This window comes from Apodemus sylvaticus, chromosome 7, assembly GCF_947179515.1.
Source record: "Apodemus sylvaticus chromosome 7, mApoSyl1.1, whole genome shotgun sequence".
NCBI classification, from domain to species: domain Eukaryota; kingdom Metazoa; phylum Chordata; class Mammalia; order Rodentia; family Muridae; genus Apodemus; species Apodemus sylvaticus.
The window spans coordinates 69,659,410-69,686,194 of NC_067478.1; the positions used below are offsets into that span (position 1 = coordinate 69,659,410).

Consider the following 26,785-nt stretch of genomic DNA (forward strand, 5'->3'; position numbering starts at 1 on the left):
TAGTCTTTAGGGAAGATTGCTTAGTTTTCAAAATGACTGTAAGCTGAAAATGTTAAATGTCCTTGACATGAGGTTTAGTACTAGAGGCTCCATGGTGGTGGTAGTTAATATTGTAATAAACTTAATTAAGGAGATCTAGGGTGGAATCATTTTGAAGTGAAACTTTATGGCATATCATAGAGTATTTTTGAAATAAGAGTTGCAAAATAAAGTTTGGATTTAAGATAGTATTATTTTGTATCTTTGTTAATTTTTTTGCTTTTATATTTTATACGTCATTCCTTTCCAGTTGTATTTTAGGTACTAAATAGTAAATCACAAGCCTTTATTTTTAACCTCTTTATGTTATGGACATTGAAAGAAACATTCAAAAGGATTTCTTGAAAATCTTCAGACTTAATAACCCAAAGCAGAATAAATACAAATAACTTGTGATTATTAGAAGCCTAGGATCTGATTCTGGCTCTTCCACTGTTAAACGTAATATTTGTTTTTCATCTTTCCTTTCTTCAAAAACATGTTCTATGCAAGGAACCTAGAAAAGGGGGAAAATATGACAACAGAAGGATGGATGATGACTTGTAGGGAAGAGTAAGAGGCAGTGTGGGGCAGATACGATCCAAATACATGATGTGAATGTGTGAAGATGGTACAATGAAGTTCATTACTTTGTATATCTAAGTTACATTAGTAAGAATGGATGTTGTGGGCTGGTGAGATACTTCAGTGGGTAAAGACATAAAGCACCAAGATTGATGGCCAGAATTTGATTCCTAGGAAGGTGAAAACTGGGTTCTCAAAAGTTGTCTTTTGAAATGAGTGCTCTCCGTCCATAAGTAAATGTTAAAAAAAGAGAAAAGAATCTTTAGGAAGAAAATACAATGAGTCATATTTGTGCTTTCTTTTTGTTCAAATACCATTTTATTTCTGCAGATTTAGTTTTCATTTAACAGCATACTGTTGATTATTGTAGATTAAATTTTCTTCAGTCAGAAAGTAAATACAGCAAGTAAGGTAAATTTTGTGGTTTCTGGCCATAAATAAGACCCTCCACCCCCCCCCCCCCAAATACCACCTGTATTTTCTAATGAGTTGCATCATTATTTCTCTTTTGCATCTTTGGCATTCTACCTTTCCTTTTCACATTATCCTTCAAAATTTTTTCTATCCTTTTTGAAGATCCTACTTAATGCTACTTTTTAAATCAAAATCTTTGTTTTATAACATTTTAATTGCTTATATTGAATTTATTTTTGAAACATCTCATGTATTCTAAGCTGGCTTCAAAATTCTAGCCAGGAGTAGTAACCTTGCTTCTTCTGTCTCCATTGTGTACAGCAGTTACAGGTTTGGAGTTCAGATGTGCACTACTCTGTCTGGTTTTATGTAGTACTGGGAGATTGAACCCTAGGCTTTGTGTATTAGGCAAGTATTATACCAACTAAGTTGTGTGTGTGCATGTGGAATCTCTATTAGTCCCAGCTTGAGTTTAAGTGATACCATTGAATGCATTCATGGTTTGGTTGATGAAATCACTATATCAAATGATATTTTTAAGCACTATATTACGCTATTACTACTTTTTAAAAGTTATTTTATGCATATGGGTGTTTTGTTTACATGCATATCTGTGTACCATATGCATTTCTGATGCTTGTGGAAGCTAGAAGAGGGCATCAGATCTCCTCAGACTGGAGGAGATAAAAAAATTGTTGTGAGCTGCCCCGTGGGTGCTGGAAATTGAATCTGGGTCCTAGAAGAGTAGGCAGGGCTTTTAACTGCTTAGGTATCTCTAGCTTCTTATTACTACTTATTTTGTGTTTATGTGCTAGGTTTGAATCCAGGGTTTGTATGTCTTCCTGGGATTTTCTTTTTAGGTTATATCCTTCATATTCCAGAAGTTTGTGAATCTTGTAGTTCATTGTGCTAGGCAGGCCTTTAGCGCTTTCTGAACGGAAAAAACTTGTTTTTGTTCATAGCTTGGGGGAATTTTATTTCTTCTGAGTTATTTCCTTCTCTTCTCTCTTGGACTTTGTTAGTTAAAAACAATGGGTGGCAGATTGTAGAGATGGCTCAGTAGTTAAGAGCACTGGCTGCTCTTCCGGTGGTTCAATTCCCAGCAACTACATGGTGGCTTACAACCATCTTTAATGGGAGTCGATGTCCTCTTCTGGTGTGTACTCATGTACATAAAATAATTAAATATTGAAAAAAAAAACAATGGATGGTGTTTAACTAAACATTATGACTAATTTTTCCAAGAAAGACTAGGGCAGGGTACATGAAGTGCAGTGCTAAATCCACTAACTAGGATGTTGATAAATATTGAATGTGAAAACAGAAGAAGCAAACGAAAGTAAAATGGTTGCTTTACATGATTAGAAATTAAAGCTGAAGTCAGGTGTAATGTGCAGCTTTAATCACAGCACTGGGGAGGCAGAGGCAAGACAATCTCTTTGAGATCCAGGACAACCTGGTGAGTTCGTTCCAGGGTTTACACAGAGGCCCTGTTCTTTTAAGCAAGCAAACAAACAAACAAAAACTAAAAACAAAGGTGAGTGTGGTGGCAGTTCAACGTTCTGGAGACAGGCAGGCAGCCTGGTGTACAGAGCAAGGTCCCAAGACAGCCAGGGCTACACAGTGAACTGTAAACCAGTGGGAGTGTTAATCAACAGTGTATATTTATAAACAATAAAAACTGAATGTCGGTGGGGGTGGGTGGGGGGGTGGAGGGTGGGGGGGTGACGCATGCTTGTAATCCCAGCACTCTGGGAGGCAGAGGCAGGCGGATTTCTGAGTTCCAGGCCAGCCTGGTCTACAGAGTGAGCTTCAGGACAGCCAGGACTATACAGAAAAACCCTGTCTTAAAAAACAAACAAACAAACAAAAAACCCAAAACAAACAAACAAACAAAAACCCCCAAAACTGAATGTCTTGTTGATACCAGAGGAACGCAAAATCTTAACATTATATATTTCATCATTAAGAGCCAAATCACCAAGGCTGGAGAGATGGCTCAATGGTTAAGAGCATTGACTGCTCTTCCAGAGGTCCTCAGTTCAATTCCCAGCAACTACATGACGGCTCACAGCTATGTGTAATGGGATCTGATCCCTCTTACGATGTGTTTGAAAACAGCTACAGTGTACCCACATAAATAAAATAATTTTTTTTAAAGAAATCAAATGACCTCCAGCAAAAAGTGAACTGAGTAGCATAAAATTTGTATGTGACCCTTTCCCTCTGAAGATGATGACCTACTAAGAGATGTTCTAAGGCTTGGAATGTAGAGTGCTACTTGTGCAAGGTCCTGAGTCTGATCAGGAAGTAGGAAGGGCTGGGGGTCTATTCTCATTCTCAATTACACATGCTAAGTCAGTCCTTAAGCTGCCATTAAGCTACAACTTAGTTTCCAACTACTTAATAACAAGACTTCACAGTATCTATCCCAGCTTTTCACAAATACATTTTAAAACTAATATCTTTACTATAACAGCAAATAACAATATAGAATTCATTAATTAAAATCACTGAGAAATGGTTCGGTGGCTAAGAGTACTTGCTGCTCTTGTAGAGGATCTGGGTTTAGTTTCCAGCATCTGTATGGTGACTCACAACCAACTACAACTATAGTTCCACAGGATCCACTGCTCTCTTATGATTTCCATGGGCTTCTGCACAAACCTGGCACACATACACCAACTCAGGCATGCATATACATATAAAAGTGTGTGTGTGTGTGTGTGTGTGTGTGTGTGTGTGTGTATAGATATAGATATCTCATGAGGAGAAATGGAGAAGTGGTTAAATTTTAGTATTATTACTGAGGAGAAGCTGAGTTCTGTCCTAACACTCATAATCCAGTCCTAGAGAATTCTATACTCTTTTATGGCCTTTGAGGGTTCCCAATTTTTTATTTAAATCTCTAAAAATCTATCCATTCATCTACCTATCCAAGACAGTGCTGGCTGTCCTAGAACTCAGTTTGTAGATCAGGCTGGGTCCAAACTCAAGTAATCTGTTTTAAGAGAAAGTAATCTGTTGGAAAATCTTTGGGGAATCATCACAGTGGGGAGGACATTCCTTTAAACTTTAACCTTTATCTTTGCCTTTCTTTTACTTTGGGGTAGCTTAGAAATGAATATCCAAATGGGAAGTTTAAGTTCTTTTTGTCAGAACGAGGGTTGAGTCTTATAGCTTATTATGTCCTTTTTGCAAATATCCCTTTCTAGGGTATCTTTATGTTAGTGGATGTTTGCTTCATTATTGGATTCTTCCTCCTCTTCCTCAATCCTTCTTCATTCTTTTTTCTTCATCTTCCTTTGTAGTCCAGGATAACTTGGTACTATCTACATATACAGACTGGCCTCAATTTAGTGGTTATCTTCCTGTCTTAGACTCTCAGTTGCTTGGCTCAGTAAAGCCATAATACTCAGTGTTCTTGAGTTTTGATGAATTTATCACTTTAGACTTAAGGATTGTGCTTTGTATGTTGTGTCTAAGAACTACTTGCCTAACTCAAGATCATAACTATTTTCTCTTCTAATTTTATAATTTTGATTTTTATATAGTAGCACATTTAAGGCCAGCTGGGTCTAAGTAAAATGTTTCTATACCTCTTGCCTATTATGCCTCCCCCAGTGCTGTGATTACAGGAGCACATCACCCCCCCCCCCCCTTTTTTTTTCTTCAAGACAGAGTTTCTCTGTGTAGCGCTGGCTATTCTGGAACTCACTCTGTAGATCAGGCTGCCCTCGAACTCAGAAATCCTCCTGCCTCTACCTCCCAAGAGCTGGGATTAAAGGTGTGTGCCACCACTGCCTGGCCTTTGTTTTGTTTTTCAAGACAGTGTTTCTCTGTACAGCCCTGGCTGTCCTGGAACTCACTCTGTAGACCAGGCTGGCCTCAAATTCAGAAATCCGCCTGCTTCTGCCTCCCAAATGGTTGGGATTAAAGGTGTCCGCCACCACCGCCTGCCATCATCACCATTTTGGTTTATCCATTCATCTACCTATCTATACCGCTGGCTGTCCTGGAACTCAATTTGTAGGTCAGGCTATCTCCAAACTCTAGTAGATCTGCCTGCTTCTGCTTCCAGAATGCAGGGGCTAAAGAGGTGTACTATCACACCTAGCTCTGGTTGTTGTTGTTGTTGTTGTTGTTATTATTGGATTTATTTATTGGATTCATTTAATGTCACTGTCACTCGCTCTAGACACACAGAGGGCATTGGGTCCCATTACAGATAGTTTTGAACCACCACGTGGTTGCAGGGATTTGAACTCAGAACCTTTGGAAGAGCATTCAGTGTGCTTAGCCACTGAGCTATTTCTCCAGTCCTTGGTTTATTATTTTTAATGGAATTTTGATGTGGTTGGATTCATTTACCTACTTTTCTCTTTGTTTTCTATATAGATTTAACTCTTCCTTAGATGTGTTAACAATTTTTGGTTTTATGCTTTTAAGAATTTAAGAATTCAGGAGAAAAAGAGATAGCAGTTGTATTAAAAAAATTAAAACACAGAAAAGTAGCCCATAATAATTATCCAGATATTTACCCTTGCTGCTGTTTTCTGTAGTTACATGTTTCTTTCTTATATCATTTGACTTAGTTTAAGATGTTCACTCTTCTTAAGACATGACTGTTTCACTGTTTACATTTTTTAAAAACTGTGTGTGTGTGTGTGTGTGTGTGTGTGTGTGTGTGTGTGTGTGTGGCAAGTCAGAAGGTGGTAAATGTGTGAGAGTTAGTTTTCTCCTTCCACCCACCATGTGAGTTCTGGGGATGGAACTCATATCATCAGGTGTGGAGGCAAGTACCTATTACCTTGCTGTGCCCCTTAAATTCTTTGTAGATTGTAATATTTAGAAATGACCCTCTATGTCTCCTTTGAGAATTAGTAAGAATTTATTTTTGCCATTACTGGTGATTTGAATTCTATTTTGGACACTTGAGAAGATTGTAAGGTCTTTCTTTTTTTTTTTTTTTGGTTTTTTTCTGTGTAGCCCTGGCTGTTCTGGAACTCACTCTGTAGACCAGGCTGGCCTTGAACTCAGAAATCCGCCTGCCTCTGCCTCCCAAGTGCTGGGATTAAAGGCGTGGGCCACCACCACCCGGCTTTTTATTTATTTATTTTTATAGTTCTTTCTCATCTTGTACAAGCATCTGTACTATTAGCTGTTGGCTTTTTTAAAGTCTTTGCAAGGTTTGTGTTTGCCTCTATTTCTGTGTAGGTGTGTTGATCCTAGGACTTCGGTAGTGCTTCATACTGTAATTTGTTCTGAAAGCATGTCCTGTAAATCTTTATATGTGCCTCATGTATGTACAGCTTCAGTCAGAGTGATATAGCACTGTACAGTTTCTCTTTGGCACATACTTGGGTCAAAACCAGGAGAAAACCTAATAGGATGTTTAACACTATCTTATCTTCTTCCATCTGTCTGTCTGAATTTGCAGTGCTGATGATTGGATTTAGGGACAATTGTGGGAAAGCACATTACCACTGAGGTACATCCTAGCCGTTTTAAAATCTTTGTATTTGCCCAGACTGTGACCTATAGCCTCCTGAGTGGCTGGGAGTACCGGCATGCCCCTCCAGGTCCAGCTTCACTGCCATTTTCTTTGGTTGTTCTTTACCTTTCCCACCATATCTACTGTTGTTCATTTTTGTAGTTTTCTGCTCCTTTTTAGTTGCTCATGAACATTTACCACCCCCCAAAAACATGCATAATGTCTTAGTTAAGATTTCTGTTGCTGTGATAAAACGCCATGACCAAAAGCAACTTGAATAGGAAAGTGTTTATTTTACCTTACAGTTTATATAAGTCTATCATTGATCGAAACTGAAGTAGGGACCTGAAGGCAGGAAAGCCACAGAGTGCTACTGACTTGTTCCTTTTGGCATTCTCAATTTACTTTCTCACATAACTCAAGACTACCCACCCACCAGGTTTGGCACTGCCCACAACCAACAACAACAACAAAATCTCATAGGCCAATCTGGTGGAGGTTCGTTCTTTCTTTCTCTCTCTCTCTCTCTCTCTCTCTCTCTCTCTTTCTTTCTTTCTTTCTTTCTTTCTTTCTTTCTTTCTTTCTTTCTTTCTTTCTTTCTTTCTTTCTTTTCTCTCTCTCTCTCTCTCTCTCTCTCTCTCTCTCTCTCTCTCTCGTTCATTTGTTTTTTGAGACAGGGTTTATCTGTGTAGTCCTGGGACTCACTCTGTAGACCAGGCTGGCCTCGAACTCAGAATTCCGCCTGCCTCTGCCTCCTGGGATCACAGGCATGCACCGCCATGCCCTGCTTCTGGTGGGGTGGAGGTTCTTAATGATGAGGTTCCATTTGTCTCAGATGATTCTACCTTGTTTCAGTTTGACATAAAACTAGCTATATTGACTTATTGTCAACTGAACACACAAACATCATTCAAATAGAGCTTTTCTTATCTATCTGCCCCCAACATAACAATATTAATATCACAATATAAAATATTCCAACTTTTAAAAGTCCCACATTCCCTCTACCTCCAAATCCAAACATATGTGTGGTGGTGTATACCTTTAATCCTAGCAAAGGCAGAAAGATCTCTGTGCTCTGAGTTTGAGGCCAGCCTGTTCATACATAGAGACTGTTTTTAAAAAACCAAAAATAAAAATAAGTTCAAACACTTTAAACATTCAGTCTCTTTAAATATATCCAAAGTTTCTCTAAAATATTTAGTTACCCTAAAATTCCAAAGTGTCTTTAATGTGAGTACTTGTGAATAAGCTAAATAATTCAAGAGGGAAGAAACAGGCACAGTTAAAATCGAGGCAAAACCCAAGTCCATCGAGGATTCTATAATGATCTTCTGGGCTCCCTAGGGCTTTATTTCTTCATCTCTGCTGTTGGCAACACAAGCAGTTTGTTTCCTAGGCTCAGGCTAGCTTCACCTTCACAGCTGCTATTGTCCTTGTGGTTATCCCATGATTCTGGCATCTCCAAAATGTTGGAGTCTCTGCTGTTTCTGGGCTGACCTTTCCTGAGCTCTCTTCTGAGCCTATGGCCCTGCCACATGGTGGCAGACCTCAACTCTGCATGATTCTTCATGTCTTCAGAACCAGTCCCATCTGGGAAATGCTTAGGCCTTACCAGGTTGCATTGCCAGCATGAAGTTCTCCCAGCTACTCTGAAGGATGAAGGTGGAAAATCAACGTAAATGCTTACCCCCCTCTGGACCACGCTTCTGTGTGCTGACTCTGAGGAACCATTTCCCAGAAGATCCTCAATGATGCTGGTGTTGTCTTAATCACAGCTGATTGTTAACCCTCCGTTGACCATTATCAGTTTTATTATCCAAGCAAACATTTTCACTTTAGTGGTCTGGTCTCTTGTTAATCACAGCTGATTCTAAAGCTCCTGTTGACCAGAAGCACAGATGTTAATTCAATTTCAGATGTCTCTGATAGAGTCAGGAGCTTTCTGTGTAGTACTGGCTGGCTTGGAACTCAGGCTGGTCTCAAACTCAGAGATCCCCCCCAGCTCTAGCCTCTGCCCCCTGAGTGCTGGGATTAAAGGCCACCTAGGAGTCAAGAAAACCTTCTATAGTAAGTTTTGATAAAAGCAACAATAGGCTACAACAACCTTTTGCTATTAGAACTCAGAAGAAGCACTAGCGACATTGGTCATCCTTTCTCTAATTTTTCGTTTTAACTTGAAACTTCTGAAACTTTCAGGTGCACTGTTTAGTGGAGGTCACAAAGTATAGGGTCACAAAGTTATAATCTACCAAGTCTAGTCCATGTTACTAGACTTAATTTTGATTCTATAATAATAAATATATTGACTTAGGATCAGCTTAATCATTTTCCTCTCTCTCTCTCTCTCTCTCTCTCTCTCTCTCTCTCTCTCTCTCTCTCTCTCTCTCTCTCCTTCCTCCCTCCCTCCCTCCCCCCTCTCTCCTCTTCCTTCCTCCCTCCCCCCTCTCTTTCTCTCTCTCTCTCTCTCTCTCTCTCTCTCTCTCTCTCTCTTTCATTCGTTTTTGGATTTGGTTTTTTTTCTTTTCTTTTCGAGACAGGGTTTCTCTGTTATAGCCCTGGCTGTCCTGGAACTCAGAAATCCCGCCTGCCTCTGCCTCCCAGAGTGCTGGGATTACCGGCATGCCCCACCACCACCCGGCCTTCTTTTTATCTTAAATCTTAGGATTTCTATAGCCAAGGCTGACCTTGAACTCACAGAGAGAGCCTTCTGCTTTTGCCTCCTGAGGACTAGGATTGAAGGTGTGTGCCACCCAGCAAGATTCTTATTCTGGAGTATGATGTCAAAAGAGGTTAAAAGACTCAGGGGTTCTCTGAATAAGTAAGTTAGGGAGTAAAGTGAGCCTGGATGAGTAGAAGAGTGCTTTGGTCGTTGGTCTTTGGGGGGTAATGGGGGTGATAAATGCATGTGGATTGTGAAGGAGGGTGGTAACAGATGGTGTGGCTGAGAATAAGTGAGACATCACATGTCTTTTCTTTTTTTTGTTCTTTCTTTAAAGATTTATTTTATTTATATGAGTATACTGTCACTGTCTTCAAGAGACACCAGAAGAGGGCATCAGATCCCATCACAGATGGTTGTGAGCTACCATGTGGTTCCTTGGAATTGAACTCAGGACCTCTGGAAGAGTAATCAGCTCTTAACTGCTGAGTCATCTCTCCAGCCCCCGAAACTTTTCTTTTGATTGTTAATGACATTCTTATTAGATTATTTTAAATCAATGCTTAATCAATACCATTATTAGCCACAGTGAACGAGAGAATATTTAGTGATGTGTTTATAAGAAGATAAAGGGGGGAATATGTTTTGTGGATGTGTGGTGAGGTGTGGGAGAAGTGGGTGCCTCTGAGGGCTCATGCTGAGGCATCCCTTCTCCCTGAGGGACCAGATGCAGGATGGTATCTATAGAGTAGAGTTTATTCAGGGCATAGGGAGGGGAGTTAAGAGGCAGAGAAAGGCAAAAGGGGAGTGGGGGAGAGTAGAGTAGAGCTGGGCCATGAGCATGTGGGGGTAGGGGTGGGAAGGAACAGGATAGAGCAGCTCCTTTTGTAGTGAGTCAGGCATAGTGGCTGTTGCCAGGTAATTGTGGGAGGGAGCTTAGACAAAATGCTAACATTTAGGCAATAGAGATATTTTTGAAATGCTCTTTGATAGAGAAATTTGTTAATGAAATAGAAGTAAAAACAGGCATGAGTTTAAGCTCTGCTTCCTCCATGGTTATGTGCTCTCTTGGAACAAGTCAGGTTTCCCTGATGGCTTATGCCCTATTGGGTTTCTGGTTTTGAGACAGGACCTCATTCCATGGCACTAACCTGGAACTCAGCACTCCTGCTTTATTAGCCTTTCTAATGTTAAGATTACAGGTAAGCTGCCACACCAAGCCTCATTGTATTGTAAGTTGATTTTTTGAGACAGGGTTTCTCTGTATAGTCCTGGCTGTCCTGGAACTCACTCTATAGACCAGGCTGGCTCTGAACTCAGAAATCTGCCTGCCTCTGCCTCCTAAGTGCTGGGATTAAAGGCGCCCCCACTGCCGGGCTGTGCTGTCTGTAAGTTTTTAAAAAGTGTGTTCAAATAGTTAAGCTTGCTAGTTTTATGAGAAATGGGAATATTTGTGACAACAAACTATTTCAGAGTTTTAACTTTCTATAAGTAACCTAATACGAAAGAGCACCTCTCGAATACATACTGTATTATTACATGGTACAGATATTTTGTTGATTTAGTTAAATATATCTAAAGTACACTAACTTTGAATTCCTTTGATCTGTTCGATATATAATGGGCTTAAGAATTTTATTAATTAAATGGAGTGCTGATGTGGTAGTCTGTTATGTTTAATGAACGCTTGATATTTTTGGTTTGCTTTTCAAGATACAGTCTTGTTATATAGTATGGATTAGTCTCCTTTCTTCCTCGGCTTCCTATGCAGAGGTTACATGTATAGGTGACCTCACTTGGCTTAGTACAGTCTTTACGTTGCCATTTTCTTTCTTTTTGGCTTATTTTGAACCCTATAAAGGAACTACAATATGGTGAGCTATTTAAATAATCTTGATCATACAACTAAAATTTTGTATCTCCTTTGGCACATAAACATCAAGGAAAGGGTATTTTGGGTGGGACTTAGTGGTACAGCAGTACTTTTGTGCTTCAGTCGTGGTGGAGAAAAGAAATATATTAGGACAGAAAACTTGGATGCATTATTAGGAAACTTGAAATCTAGCCTGTAATTTTTTTTTAAACATGTCTGAAATAGCTGGGTTTGTTGCATGCAAACAATCCCAGCACCTGGGATGCGGGAGCAAGAGAATTGTGAATTCAACGCCAGCCTGGACTACACAGAAAAATAAACACATACAAAAAGTCAGTGAGATACAATTTCTTTAAAATGTTTTTTTTCCCCCTCCTTCAGAATCCAGCAACTATCACGAGAATACTCCTTAGCCACTTCAATTGGGATAAAGAGAAGCTAATGGAAAGGTAAGAAATTATATTAAATAAAATTGTTAGCTTTGTATTTAGAAGTAACAGAGAGCCCACTGAATTGAATTTATAAGCAAGAATTTATAACAGTATGCATGTAAGCAAACCAATGTGTAAGTAATAAATGCTATTTTTTTTTTATTGAAAAATTTACAGTGAACTTAGTTTAGGAAATTCAGGTTAAATTGAAATGGAGGCTTTATTTCAGCTTATTAGATATATTTTCTTGAATATCACAAACTAAAAATACATTTTAAAAAGCACTTAAACACTTTCTTGGAAACACATAAGAGAGACCCTGTCTCAAAACAGAACAAAAATTTCTGACAAACTGTTAGGAACCTAAAGATTATTTAATTGAAGCTAAAAGGACTATTTTAAAAAAATATTTCATTTTAATTCGTGTGTATGCCTATGTATATGTACATATAAATGCAGGTACCCTTGGGCCAGAAATGTGGTATCCCTTGAAGCTAGAGTTATAATGTCCAATATGGGTTCTTGGACCTGAACTTGGGTCCTCTGCAAGAACGGCAAGTGCTCTTACCCACTGAATTATCTCTCCAATCCCTTTAAACACTATTTTTCTGTGTATGATTGAGAATTTAGTAGATTTGAAACCTGGCATGTGGCAACAACAAACAAATCAAATTTTGTATAAAATGTCTTTGTTTTCTCTAGTGATGTTTACATTATATTCTGTGTTGTCTGATATTAGCACTGTTACACTTGATTTTAAAAGCATTTTGTGTACTTTCTAATTCTAAATATTCATCTGTCATGGATTATTTGTTTTGAGATACAACCTTTTCTAATAACATGTAGGTCATTTTTAATAAGAATTGAAATTTCTAAGTATTTATGATAATTTCTATTTAGATTTAGCTATTGCTGTTTTTAGTTGCACTCTCCCATATTTTCTGTTTGTTTATTATTCTCTGGCACTATTGGATTTTTCTTTTGTTATTCTCCAGTAACATCCATGTTTTATGTTTCAGTTTTCCTAGTAGTTTATACATACAGGTGTAAAACTAAGCTTAAACTAGGTACAATATCTGTATTCATTTTTTGTGACATGAACACTAGCATAATTGTTCTTTCCTATCACACGCCATGGGCATGTAGAAGTCAGAGAACAGCTGTTAATGCAAGGATTCTTAACTCATACACAGAGAACTCAGCAACAAACCTGATTTAATTCCAGCACTTGCAGAGGCAGGCAAATCTCTTGAGTTCAAGATCAGCCTAGTCTACATAGAGAGTTGTAGGTCAGCCAAAGCTACATAGTGAAGCCCTGTCTTCAAAGGAAAAAAAGGGGATTGTTATCAGTCAAGACATTGAAGCAAGAGGATTAAGCATCAGAGGCCTTGGTTATATAGTTAGTTCTAGACCAGTGTGAGATTTATATCCAACCTCATCCCCAAAGATAAGGGATGGAAGTGGAGAGGGAAGGGCTGGCAACTTTAACAGACATGGATGTCTGTGGTGGAAGATATTTAACATAGGGGCTAGAAATACAGTGTATTGGTTAAAAAACATTCATTGTGTTCTCTTCCAGAGGACCTACGTCCAATTCTGAGAACTCAAGTGGTAGCTCACAAACACTTGCAACTCTACTAGTTCCAGGCGATCTGATGCTATTTTCTGGCCTCTGTGCTGTGGACACTGCACAGTGTTGTGCACAGGCATATATACAGACAGAATACCCATATATAATATGAAAACTGATGCTCCATATATATTAAAACAATAAGATACTACTACACACCTGTGAGAAGAGTGAGACTCTAAACTACTTACAGCATTGACTTCAGGTGAAAAATATAGAACAGTAGGGGAACTCATTCATTGCGGGCGGGAATGAATGTAAAAGCAACATGGGAAGACTGACAGTTTATTACAAAACAAAACATTCTCTTAGCATGCAGTCTAAATTTTGAACTCTTGAGTGATATCAGTGTCATTGAATGTACCATTCCCTGGTTGGATTTTGTTAGTAGGTTGTACTTGTAAAGGGTTGTAGGGACGATGGCATGTTTCTTTTTGCTATGACCTAACAACTACTCTTAAACAAGAAGTTAGTTATTGATAGATGTGATGGAGAAAGAAAAAAAGGTATAAATCAAACATACGTATCCTTTAATGCTGTTATAAGATCAAACATATGTATCTCTTAATGCTGTTATAAGAATTAAATGAAGTTTGTGTGGTGCTATAAATCCCAGCAGTAGGGAGGCAGAGACAGGTGGATCTCTGAAGTTGGGGCCTAGTCTACAAATAGAGTTCACGGATACCTAGGGCTTAGAGAAAGACACTGTCTCAGAATCAAAGGGGGGCAGTTATTGGGCATAATTAATTGTACTTCTTTTACCAGTAGTTTTAAAAGCTTAGAGATGAAAACTTCTTAGTTTCCTACCCATCCCCACCACTCGGCCGCAGAATAGTTTAAAAATAGAGTAAGCCAATAATCATAGAATGTAATAGAGTGAAATCTTTTCTTGACTCTTTAAGGATTAAATGATTGTTTGGCAAGTTCTAACAAACCTTTAAAGAGTTCCTTGAAGTTCATTCTTAATGAAGACTACTTTAGAATATGGAGAAACATAGATATCATTAGTGTTAGCCAAGTCAAAATAATGGTCAAAATTTGGTAACGATTGCATAAGAAAATCATGTTTATTATTAACATAGCCGTTGAATTAATAAATAACCAAATGAATTAATGGTGTACAGTTTCTCCTAGGAATGCAGTAGATCATTAAGATATTAATCTATATACTTAATACATTAGCAGATTAAGAGAAAGCAAAACATAAGTATAAAAGTTAGTGAAATTGTGCATTTACTCAACATTTAGTAAAAGTAAAAAATCTTTTTTTTTTTTTTTTTTTTTTTGAGACAGGGTTTCTCTGTGTAGCCCTGGCTGTCCTGGAACTCACTCTGTAGACCAGGCTGGCCTCGAACTCAGAAATCTGCCTGCCTCTGCCTCCCAGTGTGCTGGGATTACAGGAGTGCGCCACCACCGCCCGGCTGTAAAAATTCTTAGTAGACTAAAATGTTAATAGTAGTAATTTATATTACAATTACATTTAGAACCAAAGCATAGTAAATAATCATCACGTTAGCTCTGAAGAAGTTTGAAGCCAGCCTTGGCAATATGTTAGGAAACCCATTTCAAAACAAGACCACAAATACAAATACCACCACCATTTAGATATAATGAGAGTTTTGATAACATAAGCCAAGGCTAATGGCACAGAATCTATGATCCCAATTATTTGGGAGACTGATGTGCAGTTATCAAAAGTTCAAGGTTTATTGGACTACAGAGAGTTCAGAGCCAGCCTGGGCAACTTGGTGAGACTGCTTTAAATGAAAAATGTAAAAAGATTGGATATGGAACTTGTTGACAGAAATTACCTAGTATGTATGAGGCCGTAGGTTCAATCCCCTAGTACTGCAGAAAAATACTAAGAACTTAAATTAATGGCCTCAAAAGGAAGAAAGATTGTATGTGAATAAACTCCCATCTGTATAGGAAGTCCAAGAGAATCATTTGAAAAACCAGTAAGATGATTGCCTATTGATCATCTAAGAACTAAAAATAAACATCAGTGCCCATGGTCCTTTCTGCTTCCCCCTTCGTTGGAATCCTCAGAGAATAAAAAGCATGAATTGTAAATAGGCCGATGAGCCTCAGTAACACAGAATCATAATAAATGCAGGCAATATTGTTTGTAATGCTCATTACATTGGTTTTTTTTTACCTGTGTGTGTGTGTGTGTGTGTGTGTGTGTAAGTGTAAGCACGCGCGCGCATGTGCATGCGTGCGTGCTTATGGAAACCAGAAAAGAAGGTTGGATCTCCTGAAGTTGGAATATCTGATTTGGCCTTGTTCGTTCGCTCCTTCCTTCCTTCCTTCCTTCCTTCCTTCCTTCCTTCCTTCCTTCCTTCCTTCCTTCCCCTCTCTCTCCTTCCTCCCTCTCTCTCTCTCTCTCTCTCTCTCTCTCTCTCTCTCTCTCCTTCCTTCCTTCCTTCCTTCCTTCCTTCCTTCCTTCCTTCCTTCCTTCCTTCCTTCCTTCCTTCCTTCCTTCCTTCCTTCCTTCTTTCCTTCCTCCTTTCCTTCTGTACTGGCTAGTTTTGTGTGTCAACTTGACATAGGCTGGAGTTATCACAGAGAAAGGAACTTCAGTTGGGGAAGTGCCTCTATGAGAACCAGCTGTGGGGCATTTTCTTAACTAGTGATCTAGTGGGGAGGGCCCCTTGTGGGTGGTAACCACCTTTGGGCTGGTGCTCTTGGGTTCTATAAGAGAGCAGGCTGAGCAAGCCAGTAAGTAACATCTGTCCATGGCCTCTGCATCAGCTCCTGCTTCCTGACCTGCTTGAGTTCCAGTTCTGACTTCCTTTAGTGATGAACTATAACATGGAAGTGTAAGCTCAATAAACCCTTTCCTCCCCAACTTGCTTCTTGGTCATGATGTTTGTGCAGGAATAGAAACCCTGACTAAGACACCTTCTTTCCTTCTTTCCCTCCCTTCCTTCCTTCCTTCCTTCCTTCCTTCCTTCCTTCCTTCCTTCCTTCCTTCTTTCTAATTTTTGAAACAGGGTCCCACAATTCAAATACATATTTTTTAAGTCTTGCTTCCTATTTGGTAATATTGAACTATTTAGTTTACTTTGATGTTACTTTTATTTTGTCAAAATTATGAAATATTTTCAATTTTCCTGCTTTCTTTTTCATTTTACTGTAATCAGTCATTTCGTTGTATCTTTTGTATTACACACCTATGAGCCATGGTGCCTTGAGTTTATGGTACTGTAGGGAAATAGAACAATTATAATTATTATTTACCCCCATACTTCTTATTCTACAGTTATATGAACTTACCGCATTCTAAAAATGTAATTTGTTTAATATAAACTTTGGGTAAAGTATGTAGAAATAGAGATTCTAATTTTTTTTTAAAGATTTTTTTTTTCCATTTATACGAGTACACTGTAGCTGTCTTCAGACACACACCAAAAGAGTGCATCGGATCTTATTATGGATGGTTGTGAGCCACCATGTGGTTGCTGGGAATTGAACTCAGGACATCTGGAAGTCAGTGCTCTTAACTGGTGAGCCATCACTCCAGCCTAAGTGGTTCTAATTTTACTGTCTCCTATTCTTAAGTATTGTGTATACCAAATAGACGTTTTATCACTGAGCTACACACTAATACCCTATTCTCTTTCTGTCTCTTAGTCTCTGTGTGTCTATGTGATGTTTCTCCCTTTCCTCCCCACCAACCAGTGTATGCCTGCCTGCTTCTGTCCACTGCCTGTGACTTTCTCTTCTGTTTAGTAACACAAGTTTAAATAGGGATTTTTGCATTCTCCTGGTTTTTCTCATGCTCTTCTGGATGAGACAATGTAGAATCAGAGCTATAGTCACAGCCTTGTTATCTTGCTGTCATGGTTTTTATGTGATGGTGCTGTCTTTACTTCAGGTTTCAAACTTCTTCCTTTTCTGGTGTAGTAGAGTTAGCACTTTAAAACAAATTTTAAATGGCTAAGTGGAAAAGACATTGAGAAACAAGCCAGGCCGCTGATATTCCAGTTACCTGGAAAACTATGACAGAAAGGATTTCTTGATAATGGTTTGAGAGCAGGTCTGCCCCTCCTGATTCCTTTAAAGACTGAGAATCAGATATGAAGGTTGTGTGTCACCAGGAAAATACCAGAAGCACTGTTAAAGTGGCGGTAGAGGCCTGGTTGCTGTCTGTTTTTACTGCTCAACTTGTGTAGATATTTGGGCGTGGGACACTGAGAGGAGTGTTGCCGCATCTGAAAGATGGTTACCTCTGTATGTGTTGAATTTCTTCTTGAACCTTCTTTTAAGTACTAAGTTTTTTTGATGACTGTCCTGAATTAGTCCCCGAGAGAAAGGAGCGAGTAAACCTGACTTGTTCTTTTCTTGACAAGGCTATTAAGTTTCTTCTTTAAGCTTTCCACTCTGCCTTATGATGTCTCTTTTCATATTGTACTTAAATAGAATAAAAGCTTTAAAGGGAAACTGGCAAGATAGCTCAGCAGGTAAAATGTACTTGGTGTATGTTCCAATGACCTGAGTTTGAACCTTGGGACTCACTGTGGAAGAAAAAAAAATCAATGCCTGCAAGTTGTCCTGACCTTCACAGATAGATGAACTGTGGTGTGCCTACATGTGTTGTGCACACAGAAACAATGTAATTTTAAAATTCTTTAATAATTTCTAGACTTTGACTTTATCTTTGAGGTATTGCCTAGGTTGGACTTTGAAGAACAAGAAAAACTAGGAATGTAAGTTAGGTCTGAGCAAGTTACAGTGAGTTCCAAAGACTGACCCTGTGGCTTCTAGTAGTTTAACTCAAGTTGTCAAGTAACTGAAGTTGCAAGTATCTTAACCCACCACACCATGTTACTGGTTCTAGAAAACATTTTAATCAGTCAGCTATTTTTAGGCTTTGTTTTCTGAAATAGAACTTAATTAAAATTTGTGATGTGAATGTAAATCATGTACTAATTCTTACAGATTTTAGAAACAAACCACCAAAAATGGGGCTGGAGAGATAGGTAGCTCAGCAGTTTAAGAGCACTGATTGCTCTTCCAGAGATCCTGAGTTTAATTCCCAGCAACCACATGGTGGCTCACAATCATGTGTAATGGGATCCCATGCCTTCTTTTGGTGTGTCTGAAGACAGCAACCATGTTAAAATCAATCAGTCAATCAATCAGTCATTAAAAAAAACCAAAGAAAGCCAAAAATGGAGTTCCTTTTAGAGTTGGAAACAAGTTAAACAGTCTTTGGGTTTTTGTTTGTTTGTGTTTGTTTGTTTTCTTTTCCCCTTGGCCTTTCAGATTCTTGATGACTACTTTGTAAACTTTAAATCATTTCACTTGGTATAAAATGGGTGTTAATGGATTAGTTGGTATGTGTAAGGTGAAAAGAAATGCAAGGTGTTTTGAGGTATGATCTTGCTAGCTTTCCCCATGCTAGTCTCAAATTTATGAGTTCAGGTAAACCATAATCAGAGTTCTAAAGCTCTAGTTGTTTGTTACCACTTCCTGGTCTTTCCCAAGTTTTGTAGTTGTTCTGAAGCTTACTGCTTCTGAGGAGTAAAGAAAAGGGCACCGGAGATAGCCAGCCGTTTTCCTCATAGGTCAACTAAGTGAGTACTTCATTAGCATGTAAGTGTGATAAGGAATACTGCACACTGCGCATGTACTCAAGTGATTTACTACCAGGGAGCTGCATGTGGCCAGCGCCATCTTGTAATAGAGATGAACAAAGGGTGGCTTACTACACTTAAGAATGATGTTGCCCTCCCTCAATGGAGGAATGGATATAGAAAATGTGGTAGATTTATACAGTGGACTACTACTAAGCAATTAAAAACAATAAATTCATGAGATTCTTAGGCAAATGGTTGGAACTGGAAAATATTATCCTAAGTGAGGTAACCCAATTACAAAAGAACACACATGGAATGCAGTCACTGGTAAGTGAATATTGTCCAAGAAGCTCTGAATACCCCAGACATAATTCACATATCAAATGATTGCCAAAAAGGAAGGAAGGAGAGGACCCTGGTCCTGGAAAGGCTTAGTGCAGCAGTGTAGGGGATTACCAGGATAGAGAAGCAGGAGGGAGTTGATTGGGGAACAGACGGACAGAGGGAAGAGGACTTATGGGACTTATGGGGAAGGGGAAATTGGGAAAGGGGAAATCATCTGGAATGTAAACAAAGAATATAGGGAAGAAAAAAAAAGAAATGATGTTGCCCTTTTCTGACTTGTGTTTCAAAAGGCTTTGTGATTTTGTTATGAAATTTTAATAACTAATGAAGAGGTTCAATGTAAAGTTAGTACTTATATGTGATTATTATACTATAGTGCTCTTTTAGCTGTCTCTGTAGTCATATGCTTCATAATAACTTGTTGAATGTGAAAATGAATTTGGTTTTTCAGAAACCTTGCTTTTGTAGTGACATTCACCATTCTTTTATAATACCCTAGGTTTTTGTTGTTAGGGTTTGTTGTTGTGTGGTTTGTTCCTGTTAGGTTGTTTGGATGTAAATAGATAAATGCCTCATCACATTGTAGTGTAAACATTGAATTTCTGTTGCTCTACTTAACCAGACATAATGATCTTGAAGCAATTTTTTCTATTAGTTATCTTCTATCTGAAGTGATAGTGCTTGCCTGTAATGCCAGTACTTGGAAGTTTAAGGCGACTTGAGAATCAGAGGCCAGCCTGGACTGCCTTGAAGGCCCTGATTCAAAACAAAACACAAAACAACAAAATTCTCCTTAGATAGATTTTCCTCCCCTCCCCTCCCCTCTTGTTTATCTTTCTTGAGGCATCATAAATTATAATAACTTTTGAAGACATAATCAATTATGTCTGAAATACAGGTCAAGGTGGTATGGTATTCAGAGGGCAAATAGTAGTCTCTTTTCCTAACAGTAGTTAGGGAATATATAAAACATTTTTGATTTGGTTAGGAAAAGCTTTGTTTTATAGTGTCATTTGTTGGGGTAGAGAGGACAGGATACCATGAGAATGCATGCATTTCTGGTAGAAAAAAGAGCCATGCAAGGACCCTTGCATTAAGCAAGTTAAAGAATACATATTGAACAATACCTGATTGCTGGAGAAAGAGAAGGGAAAATACCTGGTTTTTTGAGGCACAGGGTCTCCGTGTATCTGGTTATCCTGGAACTCTGTAGACCAGGCTGGCCTCAGACTCAGAAATCTGCCTACCTCTGCCCCCTGCGTGCTGGGAGTAAAGGCATACATCATCACACTCAGCTCAATTAGGACATTTTTTTTTTTAAAAGTAGTTTTATTATTAATTCAGGTTAAATTAGGAAAATATTGTTCTAGTGTGTGATGACAGTTGGCAGCAAAATTAGGTAGAAGAAAAGTAAAAGATCTTTCCATGAGAGAGAATACAGGAGATTTGGGCAGATTGTAGTAATTTGGGTTCTTCCTTCCCCTAAAGGTAATAGGAATAGTTAATGAATACTGAAACAGCTTTAAAAAAAATTTAGCATCAAAGATTTAATTTAATACAGAATTGGATAGCAAGGCTCAAGAGAGGCTATGAGTCTGGAGAAAATAAATTAGTCCTAATGGTCTGCAATACTAATTCAGAAGTAGTTTAAGGATGGTGAAAAAAAGAAGTACAAGGCTAATGAAGTATGGGAGTGTTTGATACACTACATCTTGTAAACCTGAAGATTGACTTTTGTCAGTGAAGTGGCTTAGAAATTCAAGCTCCAAACTTGGGTCACAAACTGCTAATATCCCTTTGCCCCTAATAGCAACAAACACAAATCCTGACTAGGGAAGAAGCTTAAGCTCTCAAACTGCTTCCTCAGATTGATATCATTTCCCCCACTTTGTTTGTTTGCTTATTTACATTAGTGTCCATATTCATGCACATGCCCATATGGAGGTCTGAGGAGTTGGTTCTTAAGAGCATGTGAATTTTAGAGATCAAATGCAGATGGTCAGGCCCTGGTGGTAAGAGTCCTTTCTTCCTAGTTGAGTCTTCTTGCTAGCCCCTTCAGTTTAGTTTTTAATTAAACCTGTCAACCAGAGACTTCAAATACTTCAATAGAATTGTTCTAGACTAAATCTAGTGTTCCACTATTAGGAAAGGTGAGTACAAATGTTTTCAGAAGCAAAACAGTAATAGAAATGTAAAATAATGGCAAATAGTTTATAGCAAAATAGGACAAAACTAAAGGTATTTGAAGAATTAGGAGCTATCCAATAAAAGATGAAAACATTTAAGAGGAGAGTTTCTAGACTGGTAAAATAACAGTGTATGTGCAAACCTATTAATTTCCATGCAAAATAAATGCCTATTTATTGATTCTAAGATACGACTTTCTCTCTTCTGTTGGCTTTCCTACATCCTCCCCTTCTTTTGCTTTAAAAAAGAATCTTCCTCACACAGGTGGACTGCTTGAACCCTCTAGTCTATAGACTTAGCTGATGAGAGGTGGAATAGAAAAGGATTTTTATTTTTAGATTTATTTATTTTTATTTAGATTTATTTCATGTATGTGGGTACACTGTTGCTGTCTTCAGACACACCAGAAGAGGGCATCAGATCCTATTACAGATGGTTGTGAACCACCATGTGGTTGCTGGGAATTGAACTCAGGACCTCTGGAAGAGCAGTCAGTGCTCTTAACCGCTGAGCCATCTCTCCAGCGCCTAGATTTTTTTAAAATTCATTTTTCATTCCTTTATTGGTTCTTTTTTTTTTTTTAAGCTTGGGTTCTAGGCCAGGCTAGCCTCAAACTCATTGATTCCCCCCCCCCCCCCCAGTGCCTCTTCTTCCTGAGCTCTGAGGTTAAAGGTGTATGTCACTATGTACCCTCCCTCTCACCCCTCCTTTTGGAGACAGGATATTCCTGAGCATCTCTGGTTGGACATCCTCTTACCCTTTCGTTCCAAGTGGTTGGGATTATAGATATGAGCTAACAGGAGCAGTTTTTAGTAATTCTTAAAGGAGATTTATTTTGACTTTATTTGCTTGTGTGTGTGTGTGTGTGTGTGTGTGTGTGTGTGTGTGTGTGTGTGTGTGTTGCCCACAGGAATCAGAAGAGGGCATCTGATCTGAAATTGGAGTTAGAGAAGGTTTTAGGCCTCCATGTAGATGGTGGAAATTAAACTCTATTCCTCTGAAGACCAAGTGCTTTTAAACAGCTATCTCTCAAGCCTCAGTTTTGTTTTGTTTTAGCATATCTAAATCTGCTGATGATACCTTAAAAGGTCAAAAATTTGGCATACGTGTAAATTTCCTGTCTTCTGGTTAAAATGAAATTTCAGGTCCAAAGCACTTGAGTTTTGAAGATACCTGCTAAAAAGAAATCTCCCTTTAAAATACAATAAGCCAGCTGAGCGATGGTGGTGCACTCCTGTAATCCCAGCACTCTGGAAAGCAGAGGCAGGCGGATTTCTGAGTTTGAGGCCAGCCTGGTCTACAGAGTGAGTTCCAGGACAGCCAGGGCTACACAGAGCAAACCAAAATATATATATATATACACACACACACAATAAGCCAAGTGTGATAGTGTGTTCCTATAGTTTCAAACTCTCAGGGAGACAGAGGCAGGAATATTAAAAATACAAAATAAAAAAAAAATGAAAGAAAAAAGAAAACTACCCCCACTCAAACTCAATACTACTTACAAGGAAACTGTAAAAGGTAAAGAAATCTTTAAAGCATCAAACTATAGGTTATTTTTGAAAGTATAAGTATATGGCATATTCTGATGAATGGGCTTCTTAATAGTAACAGTAAAGGTGGTTATTAAAATACTTCAGTGAGATGAAGAGAAATATCTCAGCCTGTTTTCATGGAGTGTGTTCATAAATAATGCTGTCTTAAGGACCAGGCAGTTGACTTCAGAACGGAAATGTGAAGTGTACAGGTTTACTTTGATTTTATTTTCCCCCTGTAATTTACAATAATTTGAAAACTGGGCAAACATTAGAAATATGAAAAGAAATAGCTAGCTTTGTCATAAATCCATGAAATAGTAGTGAGTTAAACATTTCTCATCAATTTCTCACATATCTTACAAGGAGCCATATGTTTTGGAGGGAAATGTAAAATGGCAATATTAAATCTCAGGTACATGTATATTGACTGTGGTACCTGTTTGTACTACTTAGCAAGTTTATAGCTACCTCCTGTGGGCATTTAGCTCAGACACCATATTTATGAGTAGTGACTCTTTAACTTTCTTAGGACATATAACTGAATGTATAATGTCCCTTATAGGCTCAGTGTTTGTTTACTTTTGGTCCCCAGCCGGTTTGGGAAAGTTGTGGAAACTTGTTGGAAGAAGTAGGTCATTAGAGGTTGGTCTGGAGGCATCAAAATGTAGCTCACTTCTTGTTCTCAGGCTGCAGTTCCTGCTGCTTTTCTGTTTTTGTCAGGTCTTCTTCCTATGGTAGACTTTAATTTTTCTGGAATTATAAGTTAAATTTTTCTCCTAAGTGGCTTTTGTCAGGACATTTGATTGTAACAAGAAAATAACTAATTCAATCATATACATATTAACATACAAGATAGTATTAATGGACTGTTTATATCAACAGTAAGTTCTTAGTATTTCAGAATTTCTAGGAGTCGAATGAATAATATCCAGCAGCTGGTGAAGACTATAGCCCAGTAGTAGAATGCTTGCCTGGAAAGCCAGAGACAATAGGTTTGTAGCATGGCAAAGGGAAAAATTGAGTTAGCAATCTTTCATGGATTCTGAATGGTACGATTTGTCATAAGGTCAGCTGAGAGACATTTTATTTTGTTCCCAGAATTTGTATCTTTTAATTTTTTCCTTTTAATGCTTGTTTTGCCTTTATTAATGTGCATTTGTGTACCATGTATATGAGTTGTCTTAAGAGATCAAAACAGGGTATTGGCTCCCCTGGAACAGGAGTTACAGAAAATGTGAGCTACTATATGGGGTCTAGAAATCAAATCCCGGGCCTCTGGAAGAGCAGCCTCTTTAACCGCTGAGCCATCACTTCAGCCCATTAGAGGCAACTTAATGAGAATTATTGACACTTTTAATTTTATGAGTACCTTTTTATAACAAGTTGCATTTTGATCAATGATTTGAAATTTTTTGGGATATAATGTAAAAGTACTTATACGATTTGTTCTCAGATAAGTGATTTTACATCGAAACATCTATTTCTATATTTTTAATAAGTAGTAAAGAAAATCTTCACTGAGCAAAAATATTGGAAATCTAGGCTGGTGAGCACTCAGCAGATAAAGGCTCTTCCTGCCAAGCCTCATGACCTGAGTTAGATCCCCAGGACATGGTAGAGTGAGAACTGACTCCACAAGCCCCCCTCCCCCCACTATTCCTCTCCCCAACTAATACGTAATTTAAGGAATTTTAAAAAATACTTGAACTCTTGGTTAAGAAGATGGCTCAGTGGGCAAAGTGCTAGTCAAGCATGTTGAATTCAGATTTCCAGAGACCCACCCACATATAACAAGGGAAAGTTGGATGTGATGATGTATATGCCTGCAGACATAGTGCTAGGCAGGCAGTGATAGGTGTAGCCCTGAAGTTTGCTATCCTGTCAGTATAGCTGAAATGGTACACTCCGGGTTCAGTAAGGGAGTATGTCTCAAAAAGTAAGACAGAAAACAAAGATTCCCAATGCTGTCCTCTGGCCTACGCACACACACTTAGGGGCATGTGCATCTACATACTTATACACACATAACACAACAAATGATGGATATTTGGGCCTGGAAACAATAAATATACATGTAGTCTGTGAGTAGATTTAGTATAAGGAAAGGAAGGTGAAGGTACTAGTTTTCTTCCCATCCCATTTCCTGTTTGTTTTTCAAACTTGTCCAAGTTGTCATTAAAATGCTGGAATCTTTCTGGAGTTTATTTTATTACTATTTAATTGAGATCCTTTTAATCAAGATCCTTGTATGTATAAAGAACATAACTGTATTTAAAACCTTGGATAAATCTAAAACCTAGTTGAGCATATTCTTTATTATTATAGTTGATTGATTATTATTATAGTTGGTTGAATTGATTTGCAAATTGAAATTTTCTATTTTCATCTTGTTTTCTCTTTGAAATGCTAAGATATTTTAGGCTGGGCATAGTGGTGCATGCCTTTATTCTCACCACTTGGACAGCAGAAGCAGGAGGAGCTCTGCGAGTTCCAGGACATCCAGAAGCACATACTGAGGCCGTCTTTAAAAAATAAAACAAACATATTTCTGAGGTTGGGATGAGGGACATGATGGGACGGACAGTGACTATTTGTCATTTGAAAAACATTTTTCTTGGCATTTACCATTGTCATAAAGTAGTTCACCATTTGTTGCTCTATGGATAGCACTTGGTACACCATTTCCTGATAATATTGAGGTTTAATTATGCTATATTTAGCTATGCCTATTAGCATATAGTTTATTTGATATAAATTATTCAAAGGAATATGTAGAAAACAAGCTCATTGTATACAATGTAATATGTAGTCATTTCTCTCATAAAATAGCTTAATTAAGATGATTACTAAATTTTATCTGTATAAAATACAGCCTAGTATTAAAATAGATTACTCTTTATAGGCAACTAACTGTAGCTATAACACAACTTGTATCCTAAAGTTTTAGTCACAGTTGTGTTAAGTGCTAATTGCTTAACATTCCACAGTGCATATTTAAAAACAAAGTTAAAAAATGAAGAACAAAAAATCAAAAATAAACCATACATGCACACACCCTTTATTTGCTGTCCTTTAACCATGCCCTCTTTTCTGTCTTGACCAGAATGGTTTCATCTTTGCTTTTAGTTTAGTTATTGCTTTTCCTTACAGAAAGTCAGGTTTTTGGAGAGCTCTATCTGTGCTATTTGCTGGGCTCTCATCCTTTCTGTTTAAATAATGCAGGTACTTTGATGGAAACCTGGAGAAGCTCTTTGCTGAGTGTCATGTAATTAATCCAAGTAAAAAGTCTCGAACTCGCCAGATGAATACAAGGTCATCAGCACAGGATATGCCTTGTCAGATCTGCTACTTGAACTACCCTAACTCGGTGAGTACCTGGTAGTTTAAGGCTAGCACTATGTAAGAGGATAAATCAATTTTTATTACTTATACAAAGGATAATTTGGAAACCTGGGAATAATAAATATGCCCGTAACCTGTCATTAGATTTAGAATAAGGAAAGGAAGACAAAGGTCCTAGTTCTCTTCCTGTTCCCATTTGTTTTTCAAACTTGTCCAAGTTTGAAAATGCTGGAGTCTTTTTGGAGTTTATTTTATTACCATTTGGAGAATTCTGTAATAGGTAGACAGTTTATTAACTTTTAATAGAAGTTAGAATAGATTTAAAACTTTAACTTATTCTCAAATATTCAATATAAAAATTTTAAGGTACTTTCAAGACTTCAAAGATATTTTTATTTATATCTATTCTGACATAGATTCTTAAACATGGCCAGTGGGGGCAGAATTAAACTAGAATAGAACTAAATAGTAGGTGTTTCTTTTTAAAAAATGTCAGTTTTATTGAATTACAGTGGTGTACTGTAGCTACAGTTAGTGCATGTAGTAAATAAGTTTTAGGGTTAAATGAAGTCTTTATAGGAAAATATTACCTTATTGGTAACCATAGGAAAATTATATTTGTGTCATAAGGATTTGATTGGAATTAAGATATTTTTATAACCACATTTAACTCTACCA

At 38.0% G+C, this 26,785-nt stretch overlaps 1 protein-coding gene across 2 annotated transcripts in view; it reads left to right on the forward strand.

Moving 5' to 3' along the window:
- Positions 1-26,785, forward strand: part of Arih1 (ariadne RBR E3 ubiquitin protein ligase 1) — a 92,212-nt gene that overhangs the window by 21,140 nt on the left and 44,287 nt on the right. For both annotated transcript variants that reach the window (XM_052188158.1, XM_052188159.1), the window contains 2 exons: positions 11,428-11,495; positions 25,988-26,132. In XM_052188158.1, the coding sequence (XP_052044118.1) occupies positions 11,428-11,495; positions 25,988-26,132 (213 nt within the window). The remainder of the gene's footprint in view (positions 1-11,427; positions 11,496-25,987; positions 26,133-26,785) is intronic.